At 37.3% G+C, this 27,995-nt stretch overlaps 1 protein-coding gene and 1 long non-coding RNA gene across 2 annotated transcripts in view; one reads left to right on the top strand and one right to left on the bottom strand.

The window, feature by feature from the left end:
* The window catches only part of GABRA1 (gamma-aminobutyric acid type A receptor subunit alpha1), a 55,158-nt gene that overhangs the window by 10,399 nt on the left and 16,764 nt on the right, over positions 1-27,995 (bottom strand). Inside the window, exons 4-7 of the mRNA XM_004310638.4 lie at positions 21,068-21,288; positions 17,926-18,008; positions 10,157-10,300; positions 6-158 (exon numbers count right to left, since the gene is read on the bottom strand). Of these exons, the coding sequence (XP_004310686.1) occupies positions 6-158; positions 10,157-10,300; positions 17,926-18,008; positions 21,068-21,288 (601 nt within the window). The remainder of the gene's footprint in view (positions 1-5; positions 159-10,156; positions 10,301-17,925; positions 18,009-21,067; positions 21,289-27,995) is intronic.
* Positions 28-27,993, top strand: LOC141278225 (uncharacterized). The gene is made up of 3 exons (XR_012330573.1): positions 28-87; positions 24,803-24,899; positions 27,913-27,993. It is a non-coding gene; the product is annotated as an uncharacterized lncRNA (long non-coding RNA).

Raw genomic sequence — 27,995 nt, 5'->3', positions numbered from 1 at the left:
CTTACCAAAGACAGTCCTTGCTGGTACAGACTCTCTGTTGAGCCAGAACGAGACTTGGGAGAGAATAACCGTCATTATGCATGGCAGGTATGTTTGAATAACAAAATAGCCAATCTTTCTTTTCAGGTGGAAATGAGTGGTCATAACAACATATTCTCCTGGAGGGTAAAACAGACAGTAAGGTGAGCAATTTGACCTTGAAAATAAATTATCTGTGAGTTTTTCCATCAGCAGCAAGAACCTGGAGGTTAGACATAGCCTTTATCCATGTGACATCTGGTTCCTGGAGAGAAAAGCTTTTATCCAGGAAAGAAAAGAGACATTTAAAAAACACACCATAACACATTACTGTATATAAAATAGATAACTAATAAGAACCTGCTCTACAGCACAGGGAACTCTACTCAATACTCTGTAATGGCCTGTATGGGAAAAGAATCTAAAAAAAAAAAAGAGTGGATATATGTATAACTGATTCACTTTGCCGTACACCTGAAACTAACACAACATTGTAAATCAACTATACTCCAATAAAAATTAAAAAAAAAAAAACAAACACCAAAATGGCACTGAGGTTGAGATTGATGTGCCAGAGATCTCATCGATTTTCTTATGTCCTAATCCCGGTACCTGATACATTTAAGAGACAAATCTGAGCATATGTTTACAGATTGGCTTTAATAACCCTGAAGGCAATGTGCTAGATCCTGATGGTGTACACCAGTGGATTAGAAGACACCCGTTTGTCCTCTGCAGAAAAGAGTCAGGCTGTCTAATGGAGCAGCTTTGGTGTCCAAGTCAGGGGAGCTGAATTCCAGCTCTTGCACTTTCTTTCAGTAGCTGTCTGACCTTGGATTTGGCTTACCCTGATTATCAAGGTGAGAAGAGTGTGATAGAACTCTCAGAATTTGTTTTGAGGAACACCTTCATCACCATCACCTGGGAAGGTTTCGAAACATGCAACTCTTCAGGTCCCACCTATTCACACAAACCATTCTTTAAGGTGAGGGCAGAAAAATCCTATTTGTCAGTAGCTTTTGAACTTGTCTCAATTCCTAGACCAGTCTGGGAAATAATGGAGTAGCTAGGCACTCTCCATGGTCTTCATATATGTCAAAGTCTGATTTGATTAGAGGCCCAAAGAAATAAACACACAGCCCAAATTGTAGGAGGTGTTTTCTGTTTTTAGTTGATGTTATTTCTTAATTGCAAGTCTTAGAAGTTTTTAGCTTTACTCACTCTGAATATATACTTAGTTATCTGTGTGTGGGTAGGAGAAAAATAGGTGTATTCTTACTAAGAAAATATTGCTGTCTTTGGTATTCACATTTCTCTAACTTCCTCCTTCCCTTCAACTTCAAACTTTTCCCTCCTCAACCTGTGATTTATGTCTCAGCTCATGGCCATCCAGCTTCAGCCCCTATAATGTGGTTAAAACTGCTCACGATCTCTTAATATCCATAACTGAACATCTCAGTCTTAAAGATCTCAATCTTCAAACCCACTGACCATCTTCTTTGTAGCACTAAAAATTAAGCAATGCTGACTGCCCCTACCATCTTGATAGCACTCTCTAGACTCACATTCTCCTTTTAGCTCTCATTTTCAGTTTCTTTTGCTAACTCACTGGATATTTCAGTCAGAGAGTTATGAGTTCTTCCTGTCTCTTGGGCACTAATCTTCATCTTTCTGCAAAGCAAATGCAGAGGTTCCTGTTATAGTTCTGTCTTTAGCTGTCATCATCTCTATATTTTTTTCTTGACTCTAATAAGGAATTTTCCTTCTCACCCCTGCTCTTAATGTCATTTTTATCCAGATGGCTGCGGGAATCTACATCTCTAAGTGACATTGCTCTCAAAAACCACTGTATTTCCGAATATCTACTAGACATCTCATAGATACTGATTTTTCATTGATATCACCAACTAAATATGTTCAAAAGTGATATTACTTAAACTTTTCCATAAAAAATAATGACTAGCGTATAGCAGGGCTTCTTTTCCACTTAGCATCCATTTCTAAATTCATGGCACTCTCATCTGTCTGTTCACTCAGGCTATTGATAAAAACCTGGAATTAATCCTTGGTTGTTAGTAGGACTTCCAAAAGAGAGAGAAAGGAATCAGTTGATCATCACAATTTTAATTTCACCTGTGCAGTATCTTTCAGTCTATCTCTTATCTCATGGTCATTGCTCTTATCTCCTTTGCAGATTTACAATGTAAATCTACCATAATCTATGAACTGTCTTGTTGGTCTCCAGTCATGTCCTAAACTACACTTTTCCCTAAATTTGAGGTCAGAGTGATTGTTTTAAAGCATACGTACATACCTTAAAACACCTTGATGGACTCCCATTATCCACATCAGGGTTTGTCAACCTCAGTACTACTGACATTTCAGAACGGATAATTGTTTATTGTGGGAGCTGTCTTGTGTAATGTAGGATATTTAGCCACATACCTTGCCTCTTGCCCACTAGATGCCACTTGTAGCCACTCTCCCTTCCCACAATGTGATAATCAACAGTGTCTCCAGTGTTACATACTAACAAGCAAACTCCCTAACCAATCCCCAACACGCTCCACATCCTAGCTCTGACACGTGTTTCAGTATCACATCTCATGTCTCACCACACATTTTCATATCTCAGTAATCTGATCAACAAAATTCCCTACTTGACCTCTTCTATAGCCGAATATTTTGTTCATCTATGGGCTGGGCTCAGTCCATAGTAGAAGAGGAAGAACTGTACTGTATGGGGACACTTTATTAGCTTTAGAAGCAAATGAATTTGGGTTCAAAACCCAGATATGCTATTTTCTTGCTGTGTAGCCTTAAACTCTCTGATCCTCAGTTTCCTCATTATAAAATAGTGATACGTATATTGTGGGGAGGATACAGAATAAGGGCTCTAGTGAAGATCATTCTACATAAGAGTTTTAAAATAAATTTTAGTTGCTTTCTCCATTTCTTTTCTTGTTTCTCCAGTCAGAATTGGTAGAATTATTGGTAGAAGAAATGCTCCCTGTACTCTCTATAGTAGGAAATCATCGATACATTCAGTTATGTTTTCATGATTGTTATTAATGATAACACCTGCCATTTACTGATCAATATTAAGTAACTTCAAATTTATTTACAGCTTCTGTTTACACTTATCAATATATTATATACTTTTAATTTTAGTTATTTATGTACTTATACACCTCCACCAAACCGAAAGCTAATTAAGAAGAGAGAGAGTTCTTTGAGTATAGCATGGCTTTACATATCCTCGATATTCAGCACCTACCTATGGTGAAAAGGGATGAATGAGGCTTAAGAATACTCATTGCAATTAACATCCACTAGCATCTCTTTTTTGAAAGGTGAATAAAATGTTATCTAATTTTTTTCTATTTTCTGTAGATAACTTGGATAATGTCTCCAAGGTCATCTGAAATAAACAAGTGATGCAAATTTGAGAAAAATGCAAAAAAACACATTTTTTTCCTGGGACTCTGCTAAAATGTAGCCTTGGGTAGATATAGTCAGGTTACATCTCACCTCCCAGGAGTACGCATTATCATTCCTAACCATTCATTCAATTGTAGCCTGCAAAATGTCATCAGCTCAAAGAAAAAATTCCATCTGTCACATAATGTCAGAAAGGTGAATGTCTATATATATTCCATTATCATCTTTTGTTGTTCACAATGTGACATTTTGGGAAGATTCTGCAAAGATTATTTTTTTGGAGGAGCTATCATGTGACATTATATTTGTTTTATAAACCACTTCCTCACTAACAAATTAGAAAAAGTAGAGGAAAACTTCAAATCTTTTGACGTCACCTTCCTCAATTAAACAAAATCTAAGAAGTTTTGGTACAAAATGTTGATGGAAGAAATTTTCACATGTTGAGGCATGGGGAAGTCATTCTGGCTTATACATGAATTGCTTGATACTTTTTGCTAACCAGAACAGCCTGTCTTGTGGCCTGTCAAGCATGTATTGTACATCGACTTTAACCATTAAAGAAAAGAATTCATTTAAAAATCTAAATGGAATAACTGAGGTTCAGGCATCCAAAATGGATCTGGGTGGCCACTGTGGATGTGGTTTCAGATATATTCCTGTATCACTGAGAATTTCAATTTTCCGAACTCTACCAGACTCAAGGACACCACCAGCCATTCTCAAAATAATATCTGCTAGCAGCTGCCAGCTGCAACCTTATGGTCTCAATTTCTCCCCATGTAACTATGCATCCATTTCGGACCCCAACCAACCCTTGCTTAATAAACATCCTTACTTCTTGCCAGCTCCATCTATAATTTCTGACAAACAGCTTATGTAATTTTGCAGTTTTTGCCTTTGTAAGCCTCCCCCGTTGTTGTAGTCTGGTAGAGCACAATTTGAGCACTTCTTGAATCTGTGTATAATCCACAGATTGGCGCAAATAAAGCTTTTATCTATTCTTATTGGCGCAGTAAAATAAATAATCCACAGATTGGCGCAAATAAAGCTTTTATCTATTCTTATTCTATATTATTTATTATTTCCATCAATAACATTTAAATAAGGAGAGCAAAAGGCGGCAAAATCAGAATCACATTGTAATCATTTAAAAATGAAAGAAAAAAACCCCAAAAAAGTCATGTAAATTGGATTGAAAGAGTATCTCTAGACATCAAGTGCTTATGTACTAAGCATGTCAAATTATTTCCCTCTGATTTAACAGTCTAGAAGAATTGTAATTCAAATATCCTTTCACATCATGTAACCCTGAGGGAAGCTTGTAAATTAGATGTGACAATATTTCTTATACATCACAATACAAAATTAAAGAGAGAGAAGAAAAGAAGCAGGAATATAATTTTGTAAAGCAGCATTGAGGGTTTCTTTAGATCTGGCTTCCATCCTTTACTTTCTTAAATGTTGGTTACTTAGAGTAAATTCCTTGCTTAACTTTATTTGACTTCAGTTTTCTCATTTATTCAGTAAAAATGATAATGTGCTACTTAACTGTTTCCTGGGATGCTGTGAGGATAATATGAAATAACAGATGTGAAAGTTCTTCTAAAAAAGTCTGAGTCACATGCAGATTTACAGTGTAAAGGTAGAAAGGATAGAAGTGGATTCTCTAGCTCCATTCATTTCTTTAACAAAATTGTAGTGGATACTTATTCCATGTAAAGCTATCACTTTCCTTTCAAGTATTCTAAATTTTATGTTTTCTAAGATGCTACCGTTTTCAAAGGAATGAGGAATAAAAAATGTCATTGAGGGAGGGGCTGGTATTTTAATATCTGCTTCAGAGAATACTGAAATAGAAATAAGGAAACAATGGTTATAGTTCTAGGCCACTTAACCCCTCTGGACCTATCTCCTCATCTGAAATATGATTAGGTTGACCAGATGACTATGTAAGTTTCCCTCTCCATCCTCCCTCCTACAAACCTGTTTTCACGTCTTACAGTTTTATTATTTCTCTGGAGATCATGTATTAGGCTGCAAAAATAGAAGTCCTGAGGCTCCTTTGGTGAATGTCGATCACCACTATTGCTCCCTGGTCAGTGAAAACTGTTGCTTTCCTCATTCATTTCAACCCTGCAGAGTCATCCTTAACTCATCCAGAGAAGACTGTTTCTAGGAAAGAGGATCCTATAATTTTCCCTGGTCATCTGTTCTAAGGATAAACAAAAGTCGTTCACAAAGAAGAGACATTCTTTTTTTTTTTTTTTTTTTTTTTTTTTTTGCAGTACGCAGGCCTCTCACTGCTGTGGCCTCTCCCGTTGCGGAGCACAGGCTTCGGACGCGCAGGCTCAACGGCCATGGCTCACGGGCCCAGCCGCTCCGCGGCATGTGGGATCTTCCCGGACCGGGGCATGAACCCGTGTCCCCTGCATCGGCAGGCGGACTCTCAACCACTGTGCCACCAGGGAAGCCCAAGAAGAGACATTCTTATTAGACAAAACTCACCTACGTTTCCTTTGATCACACCTGTCTATTGACTTAGGCAAATATGATGACTTTCCAGTCATCACTGTGTTTTAAAAAAAGCATTTTATATTACATTCTTCTTATTTTATAGCCGTGATATTATTCTTATACCTAATGCCAAATTTAACAACTTTGCATTTCTGTGTAAGTCACATTGTCATGTCCCTTAATTACAATTATAATTTTTGTGTGGGCTTTCCTTAAAGAATTCCTTAGGAAGCATATTGTGGTATATTAGAATGAGTCAGGGGGCCATGGCTGGGGTCTAGTTTCAAACTGCCTTCCCTTATACTTCAAGAAGAAATGACGTCTTCTTAGGTGTCATCATGTAGCTTTCTTGTACTAACTTCATCATTACTATTAATAGTAATATCTAATATTTATTATATAATTTTTACATGTCAGATACTCTGGTAAGCAGTTTACATGCATTTTTCTCATTTCAATTTCACAGTAACTCATGAAGTAGATCCTCTGATCATCTCCAAGTAGTACAAGAGAAAAGATGAACAGAGAAAGGTCACACAGTTAATAAGTGGTAAAACCAACATTCAAAACCTCACAGTATAACTCCAGAATCCACCCCTTAAGCTCCATGCTATACCACATTGTTGCATTTTCACATGTCTATCTTGCCTATTACTAGTGTGTCATGTGTGAGAGCACACACTCTATAGCTAGACTTCCCAAGTTCAAATCCCAGCTCTGCCACTGCCTAGCTGTGTGACCTTGGAATAATTATTAAACCTCTCTGGGCCTCAATTATGTCCCATCTGTAAAATGGAGATAATGATAATACTTACAACCTCGGCCTGTTGTAAGGATTAGAACAACGCAATGCGTATTAGCTACTTACATCACTCAACCATGAGCTTCTTGAGTGCAGGAACTACGGGTCCTTCACCTCTCTTTTCCAGGCCCGATCACAGTGTCAAACAGAGTAAATGAGCAAATGGTTGAAGGAATAAGCGAATAAATGAATGGATAACAGAGAATTGCATCGGATGTGAAAACTGACTAGACTCATCCTTCTGTGTCCTTGTAACAAGTTTGCTCTGCCAGGTGAATAAGTGCACTTCAAACTAAGTCTCCAACTCATTTTTTCCCCCAAACTGATGGCAGATTCCAATGAAGGGACTGTCCCTCTAATATGTTTGCACTGAGAAAAATCCAAGTATTGGATTGAGCCTCATATCTTCCCTCCTGTGGCACTGAAGTGATCTAGAGGTATTTGACCTGAAAGAGGTCACTGGTAGTGTGTGTGAGTGAGTATTCACACATGTGCTGGTTGCACGCAAGCGGGGAAACACCTTCTAACCTTCTAGAAGGTGACCTGAATTGCTTCTCTCCCCACAGAGAATTTTAAGGTAAGAGAAGATGCTTTTTATCTAATCATTCTCAATGTGTGTGTACTTTTCTGCCACCATTCCTAGTCTTCTGGCAGAAACAGGGAGATAATAGCACTCAATGTCATTTATCTTAATGTTTGCAAGGCTCTGTAGGAGTTGTGAAATATGGGATTGAAGACCTTACAAAAGATCTTTGTTTCTTCTCATAGAAATGTAACAAGGTGGATTTTTGATGAGCTAAAGGAGACCCAGAGGAAGGGTAGTTCAGGGTTTTAGTGTGGAGGGGAAAACATACGTCAAACTGAGCTCCCACATTTGAGAATTTGCTCTTTATTCTCCTCCCCACCTCCCCCCATATCCATTATTGGAATGACAAGGAAAAGCTCTTATTTTGTACAGATAAACTTGCAGCTCTAACACGAAATGATGACTTTTAATGAGCCTAACTTATGAGGTCTAGCCAGCTTGGTGGTGGTGGGTTGGACCACTCTTTCTCTCCTATTGCCCTTTTGGGACTGTATATCTTTTCTGAGTAACAAGAATATAGGTAGGCTGATTTAGGAAACCAAAAGTGAAACAGGTCTCCAAGTTCATAAGACTAAGCCACTCATTTTGCAGACATGGGAACTAGAATATAAAGAGGGATACAGTGACACACCAAGTTCACTAGCGTTAGAAGAGAATGGAAGCACTCCTTCCTCCCAGCAACCGTAGTATATATTTGTTCTATTGCATGCATGCTACTGCACTTGAATTACTATTTCCCTGATATCCTCTAACCTCCATTCTAATGATAGTAGGGAGAGAATTTCTTGAGGGGAAGTTCTTTGTCTATTATTCTGAATGTCCTGGGCCTAGAATAGTGATTACTTGGATCCCAACAAATACAGATTGACAAAATGAAAGTCAACCCCTGCAGCAATCCTTCCTTGACTACCCAGGCTGGATTCATTTATTTTTTATTCATTAATTCAAAATATTTATTTAGTGCCTCCTGTTTCATCTACTGTAGTAAATCATAGGGATACAGAAGACGGACACGTACTTGCCCTCACAAAAATGTTAATCACAACACTTACCACCCATTTTGATAACTATAGTTTGTGTTTGTCTGTCTTCCTTTAGACTTCAGATTTCATGAGAGCGAGAGATGTCTTGTCTATCATTGACTGTAGCACCTGCCACAATATCCAGTTTATAATAGCATTCAAGTTTTAAAAAGTAAGCACTGCTCATTTTAGTATCTTTTCCAACATAACTTGGTGAGGAAGAAAAATTTTCGGTATTTTTCACGTTTGGGGATATTTTCAGGACAATAGCAACAGCTATTGCACACCATTTTGAGCATCTACTGTATAATACTCTGTTTAGCGTTTTATACTATCTCATCTTTAATGCAAAATTACAGACTCGCCAATATTAGAAGAGAACAGAGTTTCTAATTGGATAAATGACCTTCCCAAAGTCACCAGGCTTCTAAGAGGCAGGACTAGGACTTGAGCCCACATCTTTCTCACTGCAAAGCCTAAGACATTCCCACTATGCCATGTGCATTTCTAAGGTAGGCAAAGCTGAGGGAAAATCTTCTCCATTTTTCAAAGCAAGAAATATAAATATTTCAACTTCTATAGTAGCCATGGATGCTATAAAGTAAGCAAAAGACAGATCCTGTTAAGCAGCAATTATCCAATAATCAAAGTAAGATATATTGACCTATTACTTGAATTTAGAATGGTCAGATTATAATGATCATGGTCCTAATATAAAGTCTGAAATGTAAGGAAGAAATTTTCCTGAGAAAAAGAGCAATTCTGCCTTTACATATCACTTAATTGTCTTTTTTTTAGGAATTACAAATCAAAGTGAATGAACTAATTTCAAATTTTAGATACAGTCATAAAATTGTTGATCCTTGCTAAGCTTTCAGTAATTGAACATAATTAAAAATATTGGTATTAAGGGAGTACATTTTCCTAATTGTTAGAATCCAAATTTTATTTATAATTATCTGACCCTATGATCACATATCCCTCAGTCACAAAAGGGATACATGCATAACTAAACTCATCTTATTTCTTGAAGCAACTTCAAAAGTTTAAAATTTTAGATACAGCTGCTTCATAGTATCTGATCTAATTCTGAGTATTTCATTGGTAAAACAGTTACAGTACCAAGAAGGATGGTGGTCCATCTACTTTTAATTCCAGAATGGAGTGATCAGTGTAGATTTTAGCTGTAGAAGATCCCTGGCTAGAGTTACAAATGGATTTGTGGGGAAAAAAAGGCTTTTTGGTATCCTATGCGTAATGATTGCCGCTAGAAATTTACCAAGATTTATTGAATCATGACAATAAATGGGGCCTAGATGATATTAATAGCTAACATTTATTAAGAGTTTTTTATGTGCCAGGAAGTGTGATGATTACTCTTCATGGATTTAATTCATTCCTTCCAACAACCCTGTGAGGTGACCACAATTAACTGGCAAGCTGGAGGAATAAGGATTTAACCCGTATATTCATCTCCAAAAGTTCACATGTCTAAATACAATGCTACCCTGATCACATGGAACTACTTCTTCATTTTGTAAACAAACAAACAACAACAAAACCTCCCAGAGACCAAAAGGCATTAAATGTCAAATTCAAGGTCACAGGTCTATAGAGTTTATACTAGTTCCCAGTCCAACTGTTCCCCAGTTTAGTGCAATTTTCACTCTCTCTACTTGTGTCATTGAGGGACTTAACTGAATTTGCACATTCTTACAAAAACTTTTTCTGGTCCTTCTCCCCTATCTAAAGTAACTAAATGGCACTCACCTGTGCTAGACTGAACAATTCCAGAGTCTACTGTTTGTCCAAGAAGATCGTATTGGTTTAGGCGTGACCCATCTTCTGCTACAACCACTGAGCGTGCCGGCTCTCTGGTCCACTCATAAACAACTTCCGCTCTCGTGTAAGCATCTAAAAGGAAAGAATGGAAGATGGTCCATGTGTTTTGCCGCTTTGCTTCTCCTAGTTAGTTGGTGTGTTCTATCAGTTTCATATTTTCTAACACATGGTTCCAGAGGTCAGCCTAGGAAAGGAGAGCCCATATCCCTTAGTTTAGGAAAACTGACGCATTTTCCTGATTCATTCAGTTATCAGTTCACTCATAACAAATGGTATTTAAGCATCTACAAAGGACTGAGTACCTTGCTGAGGATACAGCAGTGAACATATCAAACACCTGATCTTGTGGAACATGCATTGCAGTAGTGGGGACAAAAGCAGAGAAGCTAATGAATACATAATTCAAGTAGTGTTAAATGCAGTAAAGCCATATACAACAGATATGAGGATAGAGAATGGAGGGGATGGGGCCTATTCTAGGTAAGGGACTCAAAGAGGTTCACTGAGGAAATGACATTTATACAAATACATGACAGAAATGTGAGAGGGAGCAATGTCTTGGGGAAGGGTACTCTGGATAGATGAGCTAACAAGTTTCTTCCTCCAGGGCAGGTAAAAGCTTGACATATTTAACGAAGAACAAGAAGACTAATGTGGCCAGAATGAAGAGTTGAAATGAGGTTAGAGGCAATAGCCTGGGTCCAGATTATATCAGGCCAGGGGAAGGTCATGATAAATGTGATAACACTGGAAATTTTACTAAGCATCCTTTTTTTATTTTGACATCCTTATTGGAATATAATTGCTTTACAATGGTGTGTTAGTTTCTGCTTTATAACAAAGTAAATCAGATATACATATACATATATCCCCATATCTCCTCCCTCTTGCGTCTCCCTCCCACCCTCCCTATCCCACCCCTCTAAGTGGTCACAAAGCACTGAGCTGATCTCCCTGTGCTATGCGGCTGCTTCCCACTAGCTCTCGATTTTACATTTGGTAGTGTATATATGTCCATGCCACTCTCTCACTTCGTCCCAGCTTACCCTTCCCCCTCCCCATGTCCTCAAGTCCACTCTCTACATCTGTGTCTTTATTCCTGTCCTGCCCCTAGGTTCTTCAGAACCTTTTTTTATTTTTGATTCCATATATATGTGTTAGCATATGGTATTTGTTGGTTCTCTTTCTGACTTACTTCACTCTGTATGACAGACTCCATGTCTATCCACCTCACTACAAATAACTCAATTTCATTTCTTTTTATGGCGGAGTAATATTCCATTGTATATATGTGCCACATCATTTTTATCCATTCATCTGTTGATGGACACTTAGGTTGTTTCCATCTCCGGGCTATTGTAAATAGAGCTGCAATGAACGTTTTGGTACATGACTCTTTTTGAATTATGGTTTTCTCAGGGTATATGCCCAGTAGTGGGATTGCTGGGTCATATGGTAGTTCTATTTTTAGTTTTTTAAGGAACCTCCATACTGTTCTCCATAGTGGCTGTATCAATTTACATTCCCACCAACAGTGCAAGAGGGTTCCCTTTCCTCCACACCCTCTCCAGCATTTATTGTTTGTAGATTTTTTGATGATGGCCATGCTGACTGGTGTGAGGTGATATCTCCATTTTTAAAGTGTGTGATTTTACTTTCTTTTTAATTAATTATCCTTCTCATAGATATTTACTCTCATGATGCTGAGGAAGAGGAGGAGGAGGACCGTACAGCTCTTTCTACTTCTCAGTCATTCTTATTTGTCATGTAACACTTTAACCTAGTCATCCTCCTATAGGAGAAGTTAGGTCATAATCCTTATCTTTAATTCAGGAAGGTTAGACGGGAGATGTACAGAGTGAGAGAGACAGAGAAGGAGAAAGAGAAGGAATTCCATAGCTTTTCTGATTTCTAGTCACAGAACACCCACGTCATTTAGGTTGTAATGGTGGTACCTATTCTCCTCTGTTTAGATGTAGAGAGATAAACATTGAAGGGATATCGCAGTAGCAAAAACAGTTTCCAGGGCTTCTGAGTGTGAGATATGATAGCAAAAGTTAGCCTTATGGTGAAAGCTTTACCCCTTGGCCAACTTCTCCATTAGGGACAGTAGGCTCCATACCTAGGAGGCACAGACATGTTTCACTTTCTTTTAAAATCAGAAGAAAAAAATGAATATAATCAAACTTTTTATTAACATCGTATAAAATATAAAAATTTAAAAGAGAAAATAAAAATGAAAATACATTTTTAATATATATGTTTGGAGGAATGGCCCTCAAAGGCAAACATGCCTTTGGCTCAGAAGTCTTAATGAGTCCCTGCTCGACACAACCCTCACCCCATGGTAACCTGGCTTGGATACTTTGTCCAAATTTGTATTTGTCCAAACTACAATACTATGAGATGTAAAATAATGGTGGCCTTTTCACACAAACATGAGGCTGCCTAAAACCAGATGTGAGCCCGTGCCCCTCATTCTCTGAACCACATTCTCTTTAGAGTGACCACTTGTTTCTGGGTGATTGATGCAGAAAAATGTAGCTAGTATTCCCCAGATTTTATGTGGGTATCCTATCTGCTCCAGCATCATTCCTGAACCAACTAGCAATCAGATAGCTTTTTAAACAAATTTTTTCAGAAGTTTGAGAGAATATACAGGAATTAATTTAGTGGTTATGGCTTCTTTCAGAAACATGTAAGAGTGACAGTAGATAATTTTGGAGTTTATCGTCATTGCCTTTTTTATTTTATTAATTGTGGTGGTCCTCACTGAAATTTTTTTAACTGCAGTAGTCTTTTATTTATTAATTTATTTTTAGCTTTATTGAGGTATAATTAACAAATAAAACTGTAAGATATTTGAAGTGTACAACGTGAGGATTTATTATACATTGTGAAAGGATTTCTCCCATTGACTTAACACATCTCATTGACTTAAAAAAAAACAAAAAAAAAATTAAGCATTTCAGAATTGTATATAGTGGCATGATTGCATTTGATAGGAGGGTCTAAAACTTTATTTATTGAAAAAAAAAATCCCTTTGGAGAGGCCAGAGCACACATTTGAAAGGAACCATATCACTTAAAATTTGTAGGTACCTATATTCAGTAAAATGTTTTTCTGGTCATGATAAACTCTTGTTTGTCAAGTGGAAGGGTCTTACCAAAGAGGACATACTGGGTTTATGGTGACCTGGAATCACTGAATGTTAATGGGGAAGAACTTTTAGAGTCACATAGTTTATTTCATTTTACAAATGGCAAGCTGGGGCACAGGTACATTAAATGACTTGTTTAAGGGTGCATAGTTACTTACTGGGAAAACCAAGATAAGAACATAGAATAGCATTCATTCTACTCCACTGCTGTTAGTAAGAATTTTCTAGGCAAAGACTCTCTAATATATGCTCAAAAGCCGAGCAAAGGTAACTGGTGGTCATGTAACTATTGATGAAACCAATTCTAAACCTTGTGTCATTTCGTAAAAATTAGAGTTCTTGCTACTTTATCACACTGTCATTAGCAACAGTGGCTGGACCCTATCTTTTTTTTTTTTTTTTTTTTTTTTTTTTTTCTGCGATACGCGGGCCTCTAACTATTGTGGCCTCTCCCGTTGCGGAGCACAGGCTCTGGACGCGCAGGCTCAGCAGCCATGGCTCACGGGCCTAGCTGCTCCGCGGCATGTGGGATCTTCCCAGACCGGGGCACGAACCCGTGTCCCCTGCATCGGCAGGCGGACTCTCAACCACTGCGCCACCGGGGAAGCCCTGGACCCTATCTTTTTATACCTTGTTATGTGTTGCCAATGGGCTGCTAATTTACTTGTAGAGGGAAAAGAAAAATGTGTTACCATCGACTTCTCATTTCATATAATTCAGGGTCTCATTTCTTGCAATTTTTAGAAACTCCATTGTGTATGAAATCTACTATAAATATGCTGTTGTTGTGAAGGTAGAGATTACTCATTGTTTACATCTCTCAATAGAAATCTTCCAAAATGAAGAGTAAATTCACATGATGAAATTTGCTGTTTTAAATATAGAAGACAGATACACCTAAAAGCTCAACCTAAAGTTCCACAATAGGCGATATATCTTATTATTTCTTTGTTTCCATATCTGGAAAGTAGGTCCTATGAAAACTTTTTTGATTTGACAGTATTTAGCATAAAGAAAAGAAGGTTAGAAAGAGTCTTCAGCTATGTAGTCAAAAACATTAAGCTCAGATTTCAAATAAATCAGTAGATTACTTAAGAAAAAAATTTTTTAAACGACGGCATAGACAGTATCAGGAGAGCATCTGTCACTTCGGTTTTATGGGCCTTTGTTTTTCCATTTGTATGAGGCAGGTACACCAAATAATTTCTAGAATTATTTATTGTTCAGAATTCTTTTGAATTTCTATTTATCCCTTTCTCCTTGTTTATAAGACACTGCTTGATAATCAGTCAGGAAATGATCATTTATTATGTCCTGACTACGTCTAGCACTTGCCTAGACCTTATTGTCAGAATATAATCTGAATCTCTTCTTCTAGAATCAAAGCCTTATTTTGTAAATTCCTCAGAAAGCAGTTAAAAGATGTCAGCTGCCTTATGTATATATACTGTGTTTGAGTTATCTGGCCTTATACAGAGGGTGTTATCCCTAACAAGCAGAAAGTATAATGTAGCACTGACAATCAGAATCTAATGGCGAGTGGTAAGGAAAACATCTGCTTTTCCAGGTTTGGTTCTTATCAACATATGGATGAAGTTGCTTCTGGACCTCATGAACACTTATTACATAGTGCTTTACTAAATTATTGTGAAATCATCTTGCTTATGTTTTCCTTATTTTCTCTGATACTTTGGCAAGGTGTTTGCTTTAAAAGTTGGGTCAAAGCATTTTTATCTCACTTTTGCCCCAGTTTCTTTATCTCTGAAATACACTAGGCCACGTTGGAGAAATGACTATACAATAAATGGACCACTGCTGCATCTTCCCATGCTACTGGCAGGCAACAGTAATTCTCCATGGTGTTCCCTTCCACTGAGCATGTGCCTTCTGAGCCTATTCTTCAATATTAAGTCTTTGATGTTGAGGTTTCATTCCCCACAGTCCTTAAACCCTCTTTTCTGAGGCCATCATTTCTGAGGCTTAAACACTGAAGGGGCGTTTAAAACCTGATTATTATCATCTTTATCCATTCAATAAATATTTATTGAGTGCCTACATTGTATTAGGCTCTGTGCTAGGAAATGTAAAACAGAATAGATTCTGCTGTCATGGTGTTTGCAGTCTCCAGACAATAACAATGTTAACAGAACTAATAATTATTTCTGTGATAAATAGTATAAATAGTATAAAATAATAGTATAAATAGTATAAAATAAAATAATGTGTATATATAGTATAAATATAGTATAAAATAATATAAAAATAGTATAAAATAAAATATAGTATAAAAAAAAATAAAAATAGTATAAAATAAAATAAAATAAATGTGTATTGTGATCAAGAAGACTGATGGGAGCACCTACAAGTTTTGATAAGGGCTTCAAGAAAGGCCCTAGGAACCGATATTTATGCTGAGATGTAGGGGATAAATAAAACCAGCCACGGGGAATTCCCTGGCGGTCCAGTGGTTAGGACTCGGCACTTTCAGTGCCGAGGGCCAGGGTTCGATCCCTGGTTGGGGAACTAAGATCCCACAAGCTGTGAGGCATGGCCAAAAAAATAAATAAATATTTAAAAAATATATATATATATATAAAATAAATATTTAAAAAATAAAACCAGCTATGCTAAAAACCAAGGGGAGAGTAACCCAGGCAGAAAAAAGAGCATGTGCAAAGGCTCTGAGGTGGAAAACAGCTTACTTGTTTTTCTTTAAATTTCAGTTTTCTTATATGAGACATTATTTGTTTTCTCCTCACTGTTGATTTTCTTCAGGATGACAATGTGCCTAGTTAAAAATATTTTTCCCCAGCCTCCTTTGCAGTTAGCATTGGTCATGTGACACAGCTTTAATTAATAAGATGTGAGAAGATACCTGTTAGGTCTTTAGGGAAAGATTTTACTTTTTTGACACAGGCACTACTCTTTTCATCTTTTCCCACTATTCCTCTTCATCTTGAAAGCAGAGGCAATGGCTGGAGTTGCAACAACCATTCTGTCATCAGGAAGAATTTCTAAGGACGTCTTAAGACAGCATCCTTGTTAAGATGCTGAACTAACCAGCAATTAACCAACAGTCACTTACCTTCATATATCTTGTATAAAAATATAAACTCCTCTTTTTTAAGCTATACTCACTGCTTAAAAGTGAGTGAGCTAACTAATATACTAAACATAAAATTAATTGTCTAAAACAATATATTTTTGAAGCCAAAAGGAGGTACTATTAGTTATACCAGGATTTAGTCATGAATCAGTACTGTTTCAGGCAAACTATGATGTATGATATCCCTAACTATAAGATTATTTTGTGGATTAGATGAGCTGATGCATATACAAATATTTAGTACACTGCCTGGCATACAAGTAACACATAATACATAATATTATCGTTAAAAATGGAACCGGTAATCAGAAAAAAATAATAGTTCATGGTATAGAACATACATTAAATTGGGGAAGAAAATGGATAGGAGGGAGTTATCATCAAAGGCCTGTTTAGCTGACAGTTTTTGAAGTAGTCTACCCTTGGGTTTCAGTATAGAATGAGATTTATAAATAGAGAAAGTTGTCTTTCCATGACTAGCGCTGCTAGGAACCCGAAGGCCCTTTGCTATTTTCTTTGCTTGCTGTCTTCCTACACTACCACTATTTTTCTTCTGTGAATCATACCTTCACCAAAATAGTTGCTCAGATTGCCTGTCTAGTGAGAACAGAAAGCTGGTTAGGTTAGTCAAGAGGTTGACTCAGTCCTTATACGTAACTCCCCTGCAGGAAACCAGGAATACATTATTCCTCCTCACTTTATGCATGCACACTATAATCAAAAGCAGAAAAGCAGAGGAAGACAAGAGAACCTAACTCTGCTGACCACCGTTCTCTGGGCTCCTCTAACGTGTGCGCCTGCATATTTTCAAGTAGCAGAAACCCTGAAAGTTATCATAAAGGTGATTTATCTAAGATAGCTTCAAAAGCATTCATATATACATGAACTTCATGAGATATCCAAACATATCTAGAACTGTTTTAAGACTATAATTAGAGTAAATTCTTTTCTAGCATCATCTTTGGGTGTAGGCTTCATTATTAAGAGGACCTAATTATTGTCCTTTGCCACCTACCAATATTTCCATTTGATAAACAAGTCAAATTATTCTTAAGAACAAACCAATGTCAGTAATGATATAAAATAAAAACAGTGACCTCCATTTATTGGAAAGAAGATATTATCTATGAGGTATAAGCATCCAAACTCCATTTGGTTTTTTATGAATACTACTTGAACAAAAATAGAATTTTTCCACTAAATAGTTAAATCCCTTCCTTCTAGTTCAACAGATAGGGAATAACCCCTTCCTGAAAAAATATTAAAAAGTGAAGTCAAAGATTATTACTTATAGAAAGCACTTGCAGTAAATCACTGTTTAAATATTCTTGATGTTCTTTATCTGTCTCTTGAACATTCATAACTAACTGGAGGTTTCTTGCTTAAAGACATGCCTCTCATAAAAATAAAAATAAAATAAATTTACTCACAGCTCCCAAATTTTAGTGGGCAGGCATGGGCATCCATAGGGAAATCCTCCAAATGCATTGGACATTCAGCTCTCACCGTCAGCCTTATCGATTAAGGGAAATATGGGATACAAACAAAAGTCCTATAGATTAGATACTTTCTGATAAATACAAGTGGGATGTTATTAACTATAGCAAATATATTAAGAAAGCAGGAGAGACAAACACAAATGGCAATGCTATACCGAACTGTTAATAATCAAACGATCTAAAAAGAATTATTGGACTTCCCTGGTGGCTCAGTGGTTAAGAATCCACCTGCCAGTGCAGGGGACATAGGTTCGAGCCCTGGTCTGGGAAGATCCCACATGCCGCGGAGCAACTAAGCCTGTGCACCACAACTACTGAGCCTGCGCTCTAGAGCCCACGAGCCACAACTATGGAGCCCATGAGCCACAACTACTGAAGCCCACGCACCTAGAGCCCATGCTCCACAACAAAGACAAGCCACCACAATGAGAAGCCTGAGCACCACAACGAAGAGTAGCCCCTGCTCACCGCGACTAGAGAAAGGCTGTGCGCAGCAACGAAGACCCAATGCAGCCAAAAATAAATAAATAAAATTTAAAAAATAAAATAAAAAATATAAAGAATTATTTACAACAATGACTGGATTCTATCCATTTTTTGGTCTGTTTTGAGAAAATAGGTGACACCTGATTTTGTATGATGGGCCAAAGATTACCAAAGATTACCAAAAGATAATTACCAAAGATTACCAAAGTTTTCCAAAATAGGCATCATCAACTAATCCACCTACCAGAGCAAATCCTTTGAGAATAAAATGGGATGTAAGCAAATAAATACTTGCAATAATACTAATTCATCCTTGGTTGAGAAGACATGGATAACAAGGAAGAGAGGCAAATTTCTCCATTCCTAAGTGCATCTCTCCCCACCCCCTTCCCTAATATAGCACCAAATGCATAAGACAACAAAGGAATAGGTGAGGGAGGAACTGTCCTCAGGTTCTGTGAAGCTGACATTCACTTAAAGTCTCCTTTATAAGTGATTTCACTATATTCCAACCATTTAGTTTTACCTACAAATCTACTGCCTAATTGAAGCCAGTACTCTGCTGAGCTTCTTTTTAGTCCCTATGTTATGGGAATGTGAATGTGAATTCTATTTATGTTTTAAAAAGGGTAGTCAAGAAAGGAATTCACTGAAATATATTTGATGTCATTGGGTGGAACTATGGAAAATTTACACCCAAATTCCTCACATAATTTTCAGGAGATATATTTACCCATATTATTAAGTAACTCTAATGTGGCAAGATGGCTTTATAACAAGTAAAATCATGAAGTGATTACAATATTAATTAAAGTAAATATGAAATGTGTAAATTAATGATTACACTCTTATACTTAAGTCAAACTATTCAGGGAAGTGGTAACACATTAGCAAAGGTGATGAGAAATTTAGGAGAAGGGGGATATAGGTTAGTTACTGAGAAAGAATATTACACATATCAGGAACTATTAACTGATAAACTGCTCAGTATACACAAATCCCTCCTTAGATAATTAGCAGCTGGCAGGAAAGGATACTAGATTTAGGCTCAAAAACAAGTGTAGGGTATTTTACAAGGGGAGAATATTTCAAATTTCAAATATAAATAGATCCTGCTTAGATGATCTGGAAAGTTCTCAACACATCTGTCCACTGATCCTCTACTTTCTCTCTTTTCTGGAATTTTCATTCTTTCAGTCCTATTACACTTTTACTAGTTGAGTCCAACATCTATCTAAAGTGGCTCTTAAAGCAGTTTTTCTTTCATTTGGGTATAAAAAGCTAGGAATTCTGGCAGCTTTCTCCAAAGTCAAAATATCACTCTACTCCCACTCGAAACACAATCCGCCAAGTCTAGGGGTTGCCTTTATTACCTTTTCATACCAAAGGAATAATTGGATGGTCTAAATTACCAAGTGCTGGCCAGATCTATAAAAACAACATTCCAACAAGTCATCTGGATATGAAAAAACTGCATCTCTTCAGAATGAGTCCTAGATAATTTTTTTAATATTTTATTTATTTATGTATTTATTTTATATTTTGGCTGTGTCAGGTCTTAGTTGTGGTACACAGCATCTTCATTGCGGCATGTGGGATCTTTCGCTGCAGTTCGTGGGCTTCTCTCTAGTTGTGGCGTGTGGGCTTTGTAGTTTGCGACACACAGGCTCTCTAGCTGAGGTGTGCGAGCTCAGTAGTTGTGGCGCACTGGTTTAGTGGTCCCGCAGCATGTGCGATGTTAGTTCTCCGACCAGGGATTGAACCCATGTCCCCTGCATTGGAAGGTGGATTCTCTACCACTGGACCACCAGGGAAGTCGCAAGTCCTGGATAATTCTTAATTTCTCATAAAATAGGAATGTTTTTAAACAACTTTTTTTCTAAAAATATTCAAACCTTTATTCAATTCATGTTTCTTTCATTCATCCATAAATGAATGATTGGTATCCAGATTCTGGGCTTACAGTAATCTCAAAATGGGGAAAATGTTTATGGAGCAAAAATATATATGTAGTCTTCAGTTTAAGCAAAATTAAGAATATTTATATTCTCAGTCTAATTAACATCATTGTGAATTAATATACTTCTTCAAAATGTATACTTCCACATGAATTTATATATAAAAATTTTGAACTTCTTCTATTTTCTGGTTTTTTTCTCCTTTTTAAATAGAAACATTTTCAGATATATACCATGAGATAACTTCTAGAAATTTAATCTAGACCTTACTGGAATGCAGGAATCCACGAGGTTAATAGTAGGGAGAAGTCCTCTATTGAATTAGAACATATTGGGGATGGATATATATATATATATATATATATATATATATATATATATATATATATATTGCATTACTTATACATTGTAAATTTTTTTTTCATTTTGTCTAATCATTTTACTTAACGCTTTAATACTTGCATAATATTTCAGCCAGTTTAGTTTTCATAGTAGAATAATTATTAAAGTTGAAAAACAGGGAAAACAGGAAACCAGATGCTCTACAATGGCCCATCAGCGTGTTGACTGCCTACACATGAAAGAGAAGGTCTAGAAAAACTCACGAACGGAAACACAGTCATCCTTACCTCATGGTGTACAACAAGGTCCCATCCTCTGTGATCCGTAGGAGCTTGTTGGGCATGGTCATGTTGTGCGCCACTGATTTCTTTCCATTGTGGAAAAAGGTATCCGGAGTCCAGATTTTACTTGCCATTAGGTTATTTAACCGGAGTACCGTCATGGGTCCTTTAAATTTTAACCTTTCATCCTTCCAGCTTTGACGGAAGAATACATCTATTGTATATTCCTAGGTAATTTTGGAAAATGGCAAAGAGTTCACTGTGCTGTATTTTGCAATGCAAATGGCTTACACAGACGATGCATAATTTTTGCAACTTTAGAAGCAAAATATGACCTAGATGATATTCCTAGAAGTAAACTTGTGGTGGCCTGTACATATTGGTATCAGGTGAATCGTTGGTTGACATAATCACTTGAAAAATATCTAAATGCCTGAATTACTTTTTGGTGAGAAAACTTCTGCTGAGTATCTCCTCAGACATGTGAAAGGAAACTAGCACCCTATTCCCACCACCACCTGCACCACAGCAGTACTCGAAGAGATAGAATATATTGCAAGTGAAAACAAAACTCATGTTACAGATTATTATATACAGGAAAATGTTTAAGTTAGGCAATCCTAGTTATAAAAATAAAGCATTTGGGGGGCCCTCTTATGGTTTCTGAAAACCCCACACCCAGTCCCAAGACATCCTTGGTGCTAATGTGAATGTGATAATCCCATCTTCTTTTTGGCTAAGTGAACATTTTTTTTCCACAAATAATGTATATAGATTTTCAGTTCTACACAGTGAAGAAGATTATGAAAATAAGAAATTGTTTCAGGTAATTTGCATACTTTCCAAGAAAAAAAGAAAAGAATGCAGAATATGCGGGTGTGTGTGAGTGTGTGCTTGTGAGTATATATATGTGTGTGTATGAGACACAGGAGAAATGTGTGAAGCTCATCATCATTCACAGCCAGGGAATCTATTTATTTGAATAAGCACAGCATTCCTCATGGCAATACCCAGAGACAAACATCTGCTAATCTGAAAACAAGCAATGTGATTTACCAGCTCCTAAAATTGAAAGGGGTAATAATATCCATCTTCTTTGCAGGACTTGCTACACTGACACTAAAATTGGAAGTCAATGGTTTGAAATAAAGATTACCACATTCTCCATTAATCTTAGAATGCTCCAAACTGGAAGGAAGACTAACTTGAAAACATCATGCTCTGTTTTCTTAATCCCCTAAACCCTGATGCATCAGAAAGCTGTTTTTTAAAATCTTTTATACGTATCGTCTTTAGCACATGCACAATAGTGTCTGTGTTCAGGCTTTTTGTGCATGAATTTTACGACCTGTCTCTTTCCCGGGGTTAATGCAAGTTTGGGTAAAGACTGAATGAAGATTTTCAAAGCACACATTTGACATTGCTGAGCCCTTACTGATCAGGTAACTAAGAATTATTATTGGTTAGTCTATAATGTACGAGGCATAGTGGTAAGTGCGATTGAGATAGGAAAAAAAAAAAATGTGTAACAGGACACCAGTCTATCTTTGCAGGCAGGAGAAGTTACTTTGTTTGTTTTCTCTGTCTGGAAGTGTCAGATGAGAGGCACTGGGATACCTGGCATAGGAATTTACTTAGACACATTTATTAAGCATCTGTTAAATTCGACAGAGGGAGAAACTGTTTGGACTTGGAAGCTATAGGAAAAACTTGTGGAGGAGTAAACTGGTTTAGAATAGTATTTTTCTTGAGGAGAGAAATGAGGGGGGTGCCTGTGGATTATATCAGGAAAAGATCCAGAGTAGCAGTGCTTGCTAGGGAAGCAGAGCGTATGGGTTTACTCTGGGCTGTGCATGTTCTCTTCTCTGGACAATAGACAAGCTTCTGAGATAGGGCTATGATGATGATGCTATTTCTATTACTCAGGAATCAGCGCTCTATAGTTTATGCAACTGAACAACTTTAGCCTGGTCAGCAGTGGAGGCAACAGTCTCTCGTAAACCAAGGTTCCAAGGATGTCTAAACTGACCATACCCCCATGAATCTGAAACATTTGTTCACTTGTTGCTTGCTCCAAGGAGATTTTTGAATCTAAAATAAATGTTACATATAAAATAAACTTAAACTATATTTATCATCAAGCGTTTGACAAGATATATCCCAAAGGCAAAGATTCCAAAAAATTATGTCAAAACTTGCCAAGGTCCTAAGGTTTACAAGTTTATCATATTTACAGCTAGCTTTATTTACCTGTGATAATGGTGGACAATGAAATCCCCAAATTCATTTAAGATACTCTCTTTTCGAATACCTAGTTACACAAGCATGCGTGTGCACACACACACACACAGACACACACACACACACACACACACACAAGTACAAGGGGCAAAATTAACTGGATTAGCTTTCATTTCCATGATTTCCTCTGTTAGAAGTGGAAATGAAAACTGATATAAAGCAGTTGATCATGATCACCTCTTGCCTAAAAAAGAGTGTATTTGGTCTCCCATATCCTGAGAATGGCCCCTGCAATATTGCCATGGTAGCAGCATGCAGCTCCCAGCAGCTACTTGTATAGTGTGACCTCTCCCCATGGTTGAAATTCATTAGACCAAGCTGGGCCAGAGCCCCTTCTTTAGGAAGTTGGAACAAGAAGGAGAGGGTAGAGCCAGAGCATAATGGTTACACATGTAAATTCTAAGTCTGCTAACTAGAACTGAATCGTCCCTCTGCCAGATGAACGGCCTTAGGTCATTTTCTTATTTTCTCTAATGCCCTAGTTGCCAATTTATAAAGTGGGGATCATGGAAATACTTATTTCACTTTGCTGTTGTGAGAAGTGTCAACACAAGTGAACAGCTTACAAGAATGTCTAGAGCAGCGGTCTCCAACCTTTTTGGCACCCAGGGGCCGGTTTCGTGGAAGACGATGTTTCCATGGACCGGGGCGGTGGGCAGAGGGGTTGGTTCAGGAGGTAATGCGAGTGATGGTTCAGGCGAGAATGGGAGCGATGCGGTGCGGCAGATGAAGCTCCGCTCGCTTGCCCGCTGCTCACCTATGCCGCTTGGTTTCTAACAGGCCACGGACTGGTAGTGGTCCATGGCCCGGGGGTTGGGGACCCCTAGTCTAGAACACAGAAGTTCTCAGTAAACATTAAAAGTTATTGTCTCTCTCTCTCTTTTTTTTTAATCAACACAAATTTATATTAGATTTCTAGGTAGCTGGGAATGGAAAAAGTGCAATTTCTTTGGAAGGGTGGTAGGACAGAAAACCTGAAGAAAGTGAGAAAGTGGTCATAACTAAGCAAAACAAAAAAAGGAGGCAAAACAGAAGACTCCACAGAAAAGTGCCTGAACAAATAAGAAGCTCTGGTGAACACTTTGTTCAGGGTTCAGTGTCCTAGCCCACACCACTTGAGTGAAAATTCTCTCCAAGTTACCCTGTTGAATAGAGTAGGACCCTAGAGAATATGAGCCTTTTTCTGAAGACTGGGACAGAACATCCATTATATTCCTAAATAAATATTGTACTGTAGCGTTCCCGCTTGCACCGTTTATTACTGTCTGCGTGTGCTTTGATTTAATACACTTTAAGCGCTATGGAAAACAGGGCTGTATGATTGTGCTGCCTGGATATTTCTGTCAGAACCTAGTGCCCTGGGAATGTGAGGTTTGATTGCCAATTAATGGTTTTTAAAATAAAGTTAAGGAGTTGTCCTAATTTTGTTTTCTATTCCAGATGAAGTCAAATGCCTTGGGAGCTATGGAGTCTCTAAGGACGGACAGGCTGAGTTCAAGTTGCTACCTAGCTGGGTCACTTTTCTCCTCTGGAAAATGTGGGTAATAATAACACTTAGCTAAAATGTGGGCAGGAGGATTAGAAGAAATATGATCTATAAAACCCTTAGCACAGTGCCTAACATATTGTAGCATTCAATCGTGTTGAATGTTGTTATGGTTATTATTATTAATTAGATATTTTATCAGCGCTCAGTTTAAAAACTACATTTCATGTCTTGAAAAATAGCTTTGTCATTCTGCCTTTTAATTTTGATAGCCTCTAAATCATACTGCTCTTTCTTATGGATAATTCCCCAGTAATGTAGTTTAAATGATTAATCTCAAAGTGGTAAGGTACAGTTTCTGCTTGTCACTTAGGAAACCGGTTGCAGGCCTATGGCTAATTTGATCCCTTGATAGAACAATTCAGATATTGTCTTGTTCAAGAGTTTTAGGCAAAACGGTATCACTGGTTTAGACTCCGTTCCCTTCTTCCTACCTGATATTTGATCAAAGGCCATAAATAAAAAGTGATTCATGATAATCTTAGGGTTAATGGTGTATCCAAAATCCTAGAGTGCATCTTTTGTCTAAGACAAAAGACATCATTGGTTCCTAAGATCATACTTAATCTGAACCAATAACTCAAAGGTATACCAAATATTTTTAAGAGAAAACTTTTTGATTGCATATGGCTTTATCTGGGCACTGTCCCTAACAACTTCTATCGAGCATCTACTCTTTGTGAGACATCATGCTAGGTGCCAGAGATAGAGAGAGAAAAGTTATTTATTATTATTATTAGGAGTAATATCATTATCAGTATGTGCTCTTTGTAATGCTTCATCCCCTCTCTTAGTGTTTCCATCTATGAGAAGAGAGCTTCACCAGTGTAAAACTTCTGAAAGTTCTCCTTTATCTCACACTCTTCTATTTGGGGAGGGGAGAGAGGAGGAATAATTTAATTCGACAGGAGAATTTGCAAGGAGAAATCAATCTTGCCTATCTCAGCCTCTTCCTCTTGTCTTCTGCATTTTGGATGCTGGCTGTCCATTAGACTCACAAATGCAGCTGTGTTCCTCTATGCTAGAAGTTTTACACGGACAGTCTACACCCTCGCAGAGGGAAACCAACTCTGCCTGCTGATGGGGTGGGTTAATCTGACTGGTTGTTTACTCTCTGGAAACTCACTTGTCTGCAGATATAAGCCACCTTTTGCAATACCATCATTATTAGTAATAAAGATGATATTCTCATTTTCCATATCCCTTACACTGCAGCCTTATTTCTCAAAAGGCTCAAGATTCAGGTAAGAAAGAGGGTGTTATTTACTGAGTTTCAGAAGACCTTAATTTTTAAAAGATAATATAGACTCCTCAGCCTTTCACCAAATAAGTAGAAATTCAACAGTTACTGTAAAATAGCAATGCACTGTTACTGTGAGGGATGCAAAACAAGAGTACCTTTATGTTTTTTGGCATCACTTTAGGAAAATAAGATATTTATGTAAGATAAATAACTTTACAAAGCAGTGTGCAAAAGCTAAATTGTACCTTACAGTCAATAAATGTGATTATAATGCAGAAAGGAAAAGTTAACTTGTTATTGGATTAATTAAAAAAAGAAGTTTTCATCAAGCATTTGGGTCCTGATTAGGGCTTTTGTGGAAATACAGAATTTAGATGGGTGGAGAGTAGAGGAAATTTCCACAAAGAGTGCATGGCTTGATAAAGGGTTCAGAGGCAAAATAATAATAGCTACCATTTATTGAGCACCATCAATAGACCATTATTTACATATCTCATTTAAAATTCCTAACAGTCTTACAAGGATAGGTAATTATAATAATATACTCACTTTAGAGACTTTGAGCCTTACAGCCTTAACTGATTTGCCCAAGGTCATGCTGCTGTTAGTGAGGAATTTGAATTCAGCCAGCCTGAATCCTAGAGCCAGTCCTGCTAACCCCCAGTGTTATGCCTCACAGAAAGTAGTACTAACGTGAATGACTAAATAGTAAATATTGGGAACAAGTGAGGTCTAGTGGTAAATCGTGTATGGATTGTATGGGATACAGGCAGAGGAGTTTAAATTTGACCTTAACCTTGACTAGGATCTATTAAATGTTCCTGATTAGAAAAGTAGCATGAGAGAATAGGGTGGTGGGAAGACTGAGTTCCAATATGGGAGAATCACAGTAGGTCCTCAGACCGCAATCAATTTAGCAAAAATAATTGTATCACACAGTATTTCAATAAAGTGGTCTACGGACTGACCACAATGACAAAATGAATTGCCAGAGGAATAAATCCACAATTATGGCTAACTTTTATATTTCTATTTCTTACATAGTAATAATGGCTGACATTTGTTGAGTGCTCATGATACGCCAATGATTTTTAAGTGCTTTTCATGTATTAATTTGTTTAATACTTGTGATAACCCTATGAAGTATTATTATTATTACTCCCATTTTACACATGAAGAAACTGAGGCAGAGACATATTAAGCAACTTCCCCAAGGATACACTCTTATAAATGGAGGAGCTGGGATTATAGACCCAGGCATTCTGGTTCAGAGATCTGTATTCTTACCTAGCACTCTGCTGTCTCTCATATGCTCCACTGACTCTAATTTGTACAGTTGGTGCATTTCATAACCTCTCTTAGGCATAAAGTATCTAATTATCCTAAGCCAGCATTTCCCAATGTATGACTCACAGAATGTCAACAAGTATCACTTGAAGAAAAGGGTTTTGGACAAATATGATTGGAACACACTAGATTAAATGCAGTTAAACAGTTTACCTTACCTCAGGACTGGTCAGAGCTTTAACCCTGCCAAGCTGGATGCCCTGTGAATTTCCACACTTTGGGAAATGCTGGTCTAAATGGATATTTTCTGTAACTTTTATTCTGAATCTTCTGAGTTACTATGAAACCAGAAGACTTTAATGTTAAGGTGGTATCAACAAAAAGGCATTTCAAAAATAGTATTTAATTAATATATCTTCAAAATACCATAACGATGAATCTTCATGGCCTCTTTATGATTTTTTGCTTATACAGGAGCTTGGCTGTTATGAGTTCAGAAATATTATACAATATCTGCAGAGCTCTATGGATTCACCAGCTCCCATCAGATAGAAGAG

The sequence above is a fragment of the Tursiops truncatus genome, chromosome 3 (genome assembly GCF_011762595.2).
Source record: "Tursiops truncatus isolate mTurTru1 chromosome 3, mTurTru1.mat.Y, whole genome shotgun sequence".
NCBI lineage: Eukaryota > Metazoa > Chordata > Mammalia > Artiodactyla > Delphinidae > Tursiops > Tursiops truncatus.
This window is presented reverse-complemented; position numbering and strand designations above follow the sequence as displayed.